This window comes from Octopus sinensis, unplaced genomic scaffold (genome assembly GCF_006345805.1).
Source record: "Octopus sinensis unplaced genomic scaffold, ASM634580v1 Contig02321, whole genome shotgun sequence".
NCBI classification, from domain to species: Eukaryota; Metazoa; Mollusca; class Cephalopoda; order Octopoda; family Octopodidae; genus Octopus; species Octopus sinensis.
In genome coordinates, this window is record NW_021825579.1 from 3,729 (window position 1) to 15,019 (window position 11,291).

At 41.8% G+C, this 11,291-nt stretch overlaps 1 protein-coding gene across 1 annotated transcript; it reads right to left on the bottom strand.

Moving 5' to 3' along the window:
- Positions 1–2,739: 2,739 nt before the first annotated feature.
- Positions 2,740–11,039, bottom strand: LOC115227247 (homeobox protein Meis1-like; the record flags this gene model as incomplete). Its single annotated transcript, XM_029798137.1, has 3 exons — positions 2,740–2,872; positions 4,396–4,437; positions 10,884–11,039. Coding segments are annotated over 3 exons (331 nt in total), but the record flags the coding sequence as incomplete, so codon positions are not given.
- Between the last annotated feature and the right edge of the window lie 252 nt (positions 11,040–11,291).

Below are 11,291 nucleotides of genomic sequence, written 5' to 3' on the forward strand. Positions count from 1 at the left end.
AGCTCGTCGTCGTACCTCCCCTCCACTAACCCATAGAATGCTTTGGTTGTGTTGAAGTCACTTAAGGTCGACCCAGGACGGCAGAGTTGCTTGAGAGCAACGCGACACTCGCGGTGCCATTCGCCCTTCCTCGGCCTCTTTTTGATCCACGACTGCAGTTCGGTCATGGAGACGAGCTGCGGGAAAGCGTGCCTCACAAACGGCGACCACACCTGTTCACCGTCGTCTACATAGAGCCAGAGATGTCACAGTCTCAGCGCGTGTCTGCGCATCATCAACCACGGCATGCCCAGCCCTCCTTTTAACGGGTGTTGACAGCAAATGGATCGCCTGACCATAGCTAGGTAGATAGATAGATAGATTTATAGACAGATAGATGGATGGATAGATAGGTGGGTAAATAGATGGATGGATAGATAGGTAGGTAGGGAGATAGATTTATTGACAGATAGATGGATGGATAGATAGGTAGGTAGATAGATGGATGGATACATAGATAGGACCATTTTGAAAGTACATTTTATGTTTTGTCTTGCGCTATCTTTCTTTAACACAAATTTCCTGTTGGTGTTAAAGTCAGGCTAACATTTCCATTTCCTCGGAATCCAGTAAAACCAGAAAATATGAAGCAAATGCCAAGTAACCTTCAGAAAAAAAACTCTGAACAATTAAGTGTTCGTATTCACGCCGTAATAATAATATTTAATGACAGCAAACATACAGGAAATCAACCAAAAAAAGATTAAAAAAAAAAAAAGACCAAAAAGGCACAGGAGTTACTGTGTGGTAAGTAGCTTCTAACCAACCACATGGTTCCGGGTTCAGTCCCACTGCGTGGCACCTTGGGCAAGTGTCTTCTGCTATACCCTCGGGCCGACCAAAGCCTTGTGAGTGGATTTTGTAGACGGAAACCGAAAGAAGCCCGTCATATTATGTGTATATATATTATATATATATATATATATATAATATATATAATATATATATATATAATATATATATATATGCGTGTGTGTGTTATGTGTCTGTGTTTGTCCCCTAGCATTGCTTGACAACCGATGCTGGTGTGTTTATGTCCCCGATACTTAGTGGTTCGGCAAAAGAGACCGATAATAAGTACTGGGCTTACAAAAGAATAAGTCCCGGGTCGAGTTGCTTGATTTAAAGGTGGTGCTCTACCCTGGGACTATTCGAGATTGTAAGCCCAGTACTTATTCTATCAGTCTCTTTTGCTGAACCGCTAAGTGACAGGGACGTAAACACACCAGCATCGGTTGTCAAGCAATGCTAGGGTGACAAACACACACACATACACATATATACATATACATATATACAACAGGCTTCTTTCAGTTTCCGTCTACCAAATCCACTCACAAGGCATTGGTCGGCCCGGGGCTATAGCAGAAGACACCTGCCCAAGATGCCACGCAGTGGGACTGAACCCGGAACCATGTGGTTGGTTAGCAAGCTACTTACCACATATATACCAGGAGTAAGTTGATGACATCAGCCCCACTGAAAGATCTGAACTCAGAATGTGAAGACAGTTGAAATGTTGCTTAGCATTTTGCCCAGCATGCTAATGATTCTGCTGGGTCACCACCTTAATAATAATAATGATGATAATAATAATAATTATGATAACAATAATAAATGTTGCTATCACCAACTGGCTGGGTAGTTTCCTTAATGAAATTGGTGTAATTATGAGAAATATATTAATACAGAAATCTGTTCTATCAGAAATGTCAATGTTTATTTGAAAGGTTTGCGGAGTCTAAGGAAACAAAAATAACAACAACAACAATAATAATAATCATAATAATAATAATATATAAAAGATGGGATACAGCAAATATTCTGCTCAATAATGCCCTGATGCAGTACCAGGCAGTGGCTCTCATGGCTTCTGATCTTAACTGATTGGAAGTGTTATCATGTACATTGTTTTGTCTTGGTATAAAAGATGGGCTACAGCAAATATTCTGCTCAATACCATAGATTTGCTTGTCAGTTGTTTGACCTTAACCAGTTGAGCATGTCCCCTTAGTGGCTGATGATATGTGCATCTCTGATCAGGAGCAGAAGTAGTGGGGGAGCATCATAGCCATGTGTTGAGAGGGATTCTTGGGGTTGAATAATTCACCTCTGGAAACATGGGTGGTTCTTTCAACATCCTTAAACAACCCTTATCAGGGACCTTTGAGTGGGATGGGCTACTCAACCTGAAGAAAATTCTAACTAGGCCCACCTGCAAGGTCATGTGCTGTTATCTTGATATGAGATCACCATGTCGCGCACATATGGTTGTGATGCATGTGCCTGGTGTGCTCTTATCAGACAAGTAGTCATGATGTGTATATTGGGCTTCGTATATTTTACCCCAGTGTCACTTTGATGGCATGCTCTGCTCGCTCACTCAATAATAATAATAATAATAATAATAATAATAATAATAATAATAATAATAGTTTCAAATTTTGGCACATGGTCAGCTATTTCGGGGGAGGGGTAGGTCAAATACATTGATCCAATATTCAACACGTATTTATTTTATTGACCCCAAAATGTTGAAATGTAAAGTCATCCTCGGCAGAATTTGAACTCAGAATGTAAAGACGAATGCCTGGCGAGATTACAATCCTGCCAGCTTGCCGCCTTATTCGATAACAATAATAATGATAATAATCATAATTACAATGATGAAGAGGATAAGGAAAGTGATAATGAACTTACCGACTTCACTATTGTTGTCTACATTTTGGGACGAGTTGGTGTTTGACTGACTTGTCGGAACTGGAGTGTCTCCCGACCTTGATGATTGAGTGTCATCCTGTTGACTGAAGTTCAAATTTTGTGAAGGAGGTCTCTAGTGGGATGGAAATAGGAAATATTGCATTATATTTTGTTATACACACACATACATATATACACAAGCAATATACACTCTGTGGGGTAGTCAGTGCTATGGAAGGACATCTCGCCATAAAAACCATGCAAAAGCAGACACAAAGGTCTGGTGCAGTCTTCTGACTTGCTAGCTCCAGTCAAACCATCCAGCCCATGCCAGGATGGAGAAGCAGATGTTAAACGATGATGGTGATATATGGATGGCAGCTCTCCATCAGTTACGACGACGAGGGTTCCGGTTGATCCGATCAACGGAACAGCCTGCTCGTGAAATTAACGTGTACGTGGCTGAGCACTCCACAGACACGTGTACCCTTAACGTAGTTCTCGGGGATATTCAGCATGACACAGAGGGTGACAAAGCCGGCCCTTTGAAATACAAGTACAACAGCAACAGGAAGAAAGAGTGAGAAAAGTTGTGGTGAAAGTACAGCAGGTATCACCACCATCCCCTGCCGGAGCCTTGTGGAGCTTTAGTGTTTTTGCTCAATAACACTCACAACGCCCGGTCTGGGATCGAATCGAAACCGCGATCCTACGACTGCGAGTCCCGCCTGCGCCTAACCAGTGGGACATGCGCCTCCGATGGTGATATATACATATGTAACACACACTTATCATCGTTTACTGTCCATTTTCCATGCTGGCATGGATTGGACGGTTTGACAGGTCTGGAAAGCCAGTGGCTGCACCAGGCTCCAATCTGATCTGGCAATGTTTCTACAGCCGGATGCCCTTCCTAATGCCAACCACTCCGAGAGTGTAGTGGGTGCCTTTTACATGCTACCGGCACAGGAGCCAGCCAGGTGGTCCCTGCCATCGATCACATTCAGAAAGCGCTTTTTACTAGTGCCGGCAGCACGGAAGCCCGTCGAGGGGTACTGGCATCAACTACGTTCAGATGATGCAGTTTATGTGCCACCGAAGTAGGAGCCAGTGAGGGGGCACAGGCCATAGCTATAGATATTGTCATCGTCATTATCATCATCTATTTCTTTACTACCCACAAGGGGTTAAACATAGGGGGGACAAACAAGGACAGACAAAGGGATTAAGTTGATTATATCGACCCCAGTGCGTAACTGGTACTTATTTAATCGACCCCGAAAGGATGAAAGGCAAAGTCGACCTCAGCGGAATTTGAACTCAGAACGTAGTGGCAGACGAAATACCTATTTCTTTACTACCCACAAGGGGCTAAAAATAGAGGGGACCGATAGAATAAGTACTGGGCGTACAAAGAATAAGTCCCGGGTTCGATTTGATCGAGTAAAGGCGGTGCTCCAGCATGGTCGCAGTCAAATGACTGAAACAAGTAAAAGAGTGAAAGAGAGAGAGAGAGAGTACAAATTTATCGTTGTTGAACAAGAACATTGTTTGAGAATAGTTACTTCGAAGTCACTGTCAACAACAAGAATAACATGACACAAAAGGAAGTTATATTTCAACAGAATTACCAAAACAAAAAAGGCTAAAACTTACTTTGTAATCTAAAGACTCTGTGCTTAATGTTTCTAACAGCACCTGGAAATATAGAAAGCATAACAAATAATAATAATAATAATACTAATATCACGAACAATAACAACAGCAACAACATTCCAGAATTTGGCATAAGGCAATCTCAGCTGTAATGGGTACAGAGTCAATTAAGTAGAATGACCCTCAGTACTTGATTTGCAATTTATTTTATCAATCCCGAAATGATGAAATGTGAAGTCAACCTCAACTGAATTTGAACCCAGGACACAAAGAGTTAATAATAATAATAATAATAATAATAATAATAATGATAATAATAATGCCCTGATGCAGTACCAGGCAGTGGCTCTCATGGCTTCTGATCTTAACTGATTGGAAGTGTTATCATGTACATTGTTTTGTCTTGGTATAAAAGATGGGCTACAGCAAATATTCTGCTCAATACCACAGATTTGCTTGTCAGTTGTTTGACCATAACCAGTTGAGCATGTCCCTTAGTGGCTGACGATATGTGCATCTCTGATCAGGAGCAGAAGTAGTGGGGGAGCATCAAATGCCCTGATGCAGTACCAGGCTGTGGCTCTCATGGCTTCTGATCTTAACTGATTGGTAGTGTTATCATGTACATTGTTTTGTCTTGGTATAAAAGATGGGTTACAACAATTATTCTGCTCAATACCACAGATTTGCTAATGCCCTGATGCAGTTGATTGCTAGTGTTATCATGTACATTGTTTTGTCTTGGTATAAAAGATGGGCTACAGCAAATATTCTGCTCAATACCACAGATTTGCTTGTCAGTTGTTTGACCTTAACCAGTTGAGTATGTCCCTTAGTGGCTGGCGATATGTGCATCTCTGATCACGTGCAGAAGTAGTGGGGGAACGTCATAGCCATGTGTTGAGAGGGATTCTTTGGGTTTGGATAAATTCCCCTCTGGAAACATGGGTGGTTCTTTCAACATCCTTAAACAACTTATCAGGGACCTTTTGAGCAGCATGGGCTACTCCACCTGAAGAAATTCTAACTGGGCCCCACGCAGGTCATGTGCTGTTTATCTTGATATGAGATCACCATGTCACGCAACATATGGTTGTGATGCATGTGCCTGGTGTACCTTTATCAGACGGGTAGTCATGATGGGTATATTGGGCTTCGTATATTTTACCCCAGTGTCACTTTGATGGCATGAACTGCTCTCTCACTCAATAATAATCACTAGGGCTTCATATAAAAACATTGGGTTGGTGTACCTATGGAATTGAAGGGCATAAACAAAAGATAATACTGAAAATTCTAACAATTAAAATCCTCCAAGATTGATATGGGGCTAAACAGCAAAAACATGTTTAGTTACAAATAATCTAAAGTAATGTTAATTACACGTAAAAAGCCCGAAAAACGTACAGGTGCTGGTGCCACGAAGAATGTGCTAGTGCTGGCACAACGTAGAAAGCACTAGTGCTGATGTCACGCAAGAAGCACTAGAACAGGTGTCACGTATAAAGAACTGATTATGGTGTCACTTAAAAGCAGTGGTGCTGGTCCCATATAAAAAAACAAAACGTAGGTGCTGGTGCTACATAAAAAGCAATGGTGCTGATTCCACGTATACAGCACTGGTGTTGGTACCACACACAAAGTACTGTGCTGGTTCCACTTCAAAAACGCTGGTGCTAGCATCACGCAAAAAGCAGTGGTGCTGATTCCACGTACACAGCACTGGTGTTGGTGCCACACACAAAGTACTGTGCTGGTTCCACTTCAAAAACGCTGGTGCTAGCATCACGCAAAAAGCAGTGGTGCTGATTCCACGTACACAGCACTGGTGTTGGTGCCACACACAAAGTACTGTGCTGGTTCCACTTCAAAAACGCTGGTGCTAGCATCACGCAAAAAGCAGTGGTGCTGATTCGACGTATACAGCACTGGTGTTGGTACCACACACAAAGTACTGTGCTGGTTCCACTGCAAAAACGCTGGTGCTAGCATCACGCAAAAAGCAGTGGTGCTGATTCCACGTACACAGCACTGGTGTTGGTGCCACACACAAAGTACTGTGCTGGTTCCACTTCAAAAACGCTGGTGCTAGCATCATGCAAAAAGCAGTGGTGCTGATTCCACGTATACAGCACTGGTGTTGGTACCACACACAAAGTACTGTGCTGGTTCCACTGCAAAAACGCTGGTGCTAGCATCACGCAAAAAGCAGTGGTGCTGATTCCACGTATACAGCACTGGTGTTGGTACCACACACAAAGTACTGTGCTGGTTCCACTTCAAAAACGCTGGTGCTAGCATCACGCAAAAAGCAGTGGTGCTGATTCCACGTATACAGCACTGGTGTTGGTACCACACACAAAGTACTGTGCTGGTTCCACTGCAAAAACGCTGGTGCTAGCATCACGCAAAAAGCAGTGGTGCTGGTCCATGTAAAAACCATTGGCACTGGTGTTGGTGCCACACACAAAGTACAGTGCTGGTTCCACTTCAAAAACGCTGGTGCTAGCATCACGCAAAAAGCAGTGGTGCTGATTCCACGTATACAACACTGGTGTTGGTGCCACACACAAAGTACTGTGCTGGTTCCACTTCAAAAACGCTGGTGCTAGCATCACGCAAAAAGCTGTGGTGCCGGTCCATGTAAAAACCGTTGGTGCTGGTGCCACCTGAAAAACTCTGGTGCTGGTGCTACGTATAAAACACAGGCGCTGATGCCACTTAAAAGACACTTGTGCTGGTGCCTGTGCAGCTTTTGGCCCTGCTAGCTCTTGTTAAACTGTCCAAAGTGCATTTTCTGGTTTTGTTTAGCACACACAACCCACTTCTGCGGTTTTTTCCAGTAATAACGTATCCTATTGGAATCAAAAGGGCCATATAGCTCCTTGGAGCAGACATGATGCTAGCTGTGAATTTCAAAAGAAAATTCACGCCAATTTGTTAAAGATATTGTCGAAAATATGTCATCTTGAATTTGAACGCGATTTCCCAAACTGGCATGATTTTATCGATTTTTTCTGATGGTAAGGTATTGCATGGAAAACTAACGTCAGAATTAAGTTTCTTAGGGTAACATTAAGCTTCACCATGAGTTTGGTGAAAATCGATTGCAAGTTGCGAAAACTATAACGGAAAATGTGTTGCATATGATAAGCTTAGATTCTAGACCCCATGTCGAATTTATCGATTTTTTTCAGAACTGGGGGAACTTTTCAAAATTTTTGCTGCGTTAGTTTTGAATTATGACATTGGGCTATGTGTGTGTCAAGTTTCATCAGAATCGGTTGAAAGCCGTGGTCAGGATGAGGGTAAAAACCTGACAGACACACAGACAGACAAACTGCCGTTTATATAGAGAGAGATATATATGTGTGTGTAGAGAGAGAAAGAGAAAAAGAGAGAGTGAGAGGAGCAAAGTTGAGTATTATCTGTGTATTTGACAGCATTCACGATGTGCAATGTACTTGGCTCCTTATAAGTTAAAAGTTATAGGCGCAGGAGTGGCTGTGTGGTAAGTAGCTTGCTAACCAACCACATGGTTCCGGCTTCAGTCCCACTGCGTGGCATCTTGGGCAAGTGTCTTCTGCTATAGCCCCGGGCCGACCAATGCCTGTGATGGATTTGGTAGACGGAAACTGAAAGAAGCCTGTCGTATATATGTATATATTATATATATATAATATATAATATATATATATATATATATATATAGGCGCAGAGAGTCTGTGTGGTAAGTAGCTTGCTAACCAATCACATGGTTCCTGGTTCAGTCCCACTGCGTGGCATTTGGGCAAGTGTCTTCTGCTATAGCTCCGGGCCGACCAATGCCTTGTGAGTGGATTTGGTAGACGGAAACTGAAAGAAGCCTGTCGTATATATGTATATATATATATATATATATATATAATATATATATATATATATTATAGGCGCAAGAGTGGCTGTGTGGTAAGTAGCTTGCTAACCAACCACATGGTTTCAGGCTTCAGTCCCACTGCGTGGCATCTTGGGCAAGTGTCTTCTGCTATAGCCCCGGGCCGACCAATGCCTTGTGAGGGATTTGGTAGACGGAAACTGAAAGAAGCCTGTCGTATATATGTATATATATATATAAGTGTGTGTGTTATGGTTTGCGTGTCTGTGTTTGTCCCCCTAGCATTGCTTGACATCCGATGCTGGTGTGTTTACGTCCCCGTCACTAGCGGTTCGGCAAAAAGAGAACGATGGAATAAGTACTGGGCTTACAAAAAAGAATAAGTCCCGGGTCGATTTGCTCGAGACTAAGGCGGTGCCCAGCATGGCCGCAGTCAAATGACTGAAACAAGTAAAAGAGTAAAAGAGTAGAGTATGTGTTTATTTTTTTTTTTTTGCTTGTTTTTCTCTAAGAAACTTTCTCGTCGCATCTTCACTAGCAAACAACAACAAACATTAGTAGGCGGAGTCAGAGGGTAACAAGCCTTCGTTGGACAATGGCTGAGCTGCTAGTAAAACACACAACATTATAAAAGGCGCCAGCCTGCCCACTACGTCTGTAATTATAGTGGTAGGCTGGCTGCCACATGGTGAACAAGCGATGACCTGATAGATATCTCACTTGCCATAGCTTCTGGGCTTTATACGTTCCTATTTTTCATTCTTATACTCTTTTACTTGTTTCAGTCATTTGACTGCGGCCATGCTGGAGCACCACCTTTAGTCGAGCATTATATATAATATATATATTATTATTATATATATATATATATATTATATATATATATCTATAGATATATATATTATTAGATATATATATATTATATTATATATATATATATATTATATTATATAATTATATTATATATATTATATATTATTATATATATATATATATATATATATATTATATATATATTATATTATATATACATATACATATATATATATTATATATATTATTAATATTATATATATATATATATATTATTATATATATATATATATAATTATATATATATGTAAAATATATATATATATACGACAGGCTTCTTTCAGTTTCCGTCTACCAAATCCACTCACAAGGCTTTAATATATATATATATATATATACTATTTTACTCTTTTACTTGTTTCAGTCATTTGACTGCGGCCATGCTGGACCGCCTTTAGTCGAGCAAATCGACCCCGGGACTTACTCTTTATAAGCCAGCAACTTATTCTATCGGTCTCTTTTGCAGAACCGCTAAGTGACGGGGACGTAAATCGGAAATGTTATGGATTATGAAGGATCATTGACCTTTATTCACTACCCAAGTAAATCAATGTCGTGAAGGCGCAATGGCCCAGTGGTTAGGGCAGCGGACTCGCGGTCATTGGTGAGTGTTCATTGAGCGAAAACACCTAAAGCTCCACGAGGCTCCGGCAGGGGATGGTGATGATCCCTGCTGTACTCTTTCACCACAACTTTCTCTCACTCTTACTTCCTGTTTAATGTTGTACCTGTATTTCGAAGGGCCGGCCTTGTCACTCTCTGTTCACGCTGAATATCCCGAGAACTACGTTAAGGGTACACTTGTCTGTGGAGTGCTCAGCCACTTACACGTAATTTCACGAGCAGGCTGTTTCGTTGATTCGGATCAACCGGAATCCTCGTCGTCGTAACCGATGGAGTGCTTCCAACAAATCAATGTGTCCATTTATGATGTGTTCAACAAAAACGTGATCAAGAAGGGGAATTCTGGCACCAGAATTGCCTTTCATCCTTTCGGGGTCGATAAATTAAGTACAGGTTACGCACTGGGGTCGATGTAATCGACTTATCCGTTTGTCTGTCCTTGTTCTGCCTGTCCGAGGTCGACTTTGCCTTTCATCCTTTCGGGGTCGATAAATTAAATACCAGTTACGCACTGGGGTCGATGTAATCGACTTAATCCGTTTGTCCGTCCTTGTTCCGCCGAGGTCGACTTTGCCTTTCATCCTTTCGGGGTCGTTAAATTAAGTACCAGTTACGCACGGGGGTCGATGTAATCGACTTAATCCGTTTCTCTGTCCTTGTTCCGAGAGGTCGACTTTGCCTTTCATCCTTTCGGGGTCGATAAATTAAGTACCAGTTACGCACTGGGGTCGATGTAATCGACTTAATACCTATGTCTGTCCATGTTTGTCCCCTCTATGTTTAGCCCCTTGTGGGTAATAACGAAATAGGTATTGCGTCTGTCGTTGCGTTCTGAGTTCAAATTCCGCATAGGTCGACTAAGCCTTTCATCCTTTCGGGGTCGATAAATTAAGTACCAGTTACGCACTGGGATCGATGTAATCGACTTAATCCGTTTGTCTGTCCTTGTTTGTCCCCTCTGTGTTTAGCCCCTTGTGGGTAATAAAGAAATAGGTAAAAATAAGTGATATATTTCAAAGGGGAGAGTAGGGAATGGCTGGCAGCACGTTAAAAAAAGCGGAGCTGCAATGTATCAAGCACTGATATTAGATTAGATAAAATAGCTCTCTCTCCTTACCTGGTCTGTGCTGTTGTCTGTGTGGTCTTGACTTTCTGTTCCAGACTTTGGGGTTGTCGACCCACCGTCCCTTTCATCGATCACCAAGTCAATTGGCATTTTACCTTTCAAACAGCTGATATAGCGCTGACAAAAATTGTCACAGAGTTCATGCACCTGAATAATAAAAATAATTGCATAATATTAAAAACTGTTATTTGCATATCAATCCTTTAGTATTTAAGCTGGCCGTATCCAGCAGGTATTTGGAAATACCCTGCATAGTTATGGGATGCTCTTTGACAAGGTATAGCACCCATTCAGCCACCCTGTCAGGCATACAGCAAAGTTATGGTCATTACATCATTGTTCGCATGGTCGAGACAATGGAATTTACCATGCTACGCCAGACTTCACGGTCCATCATGG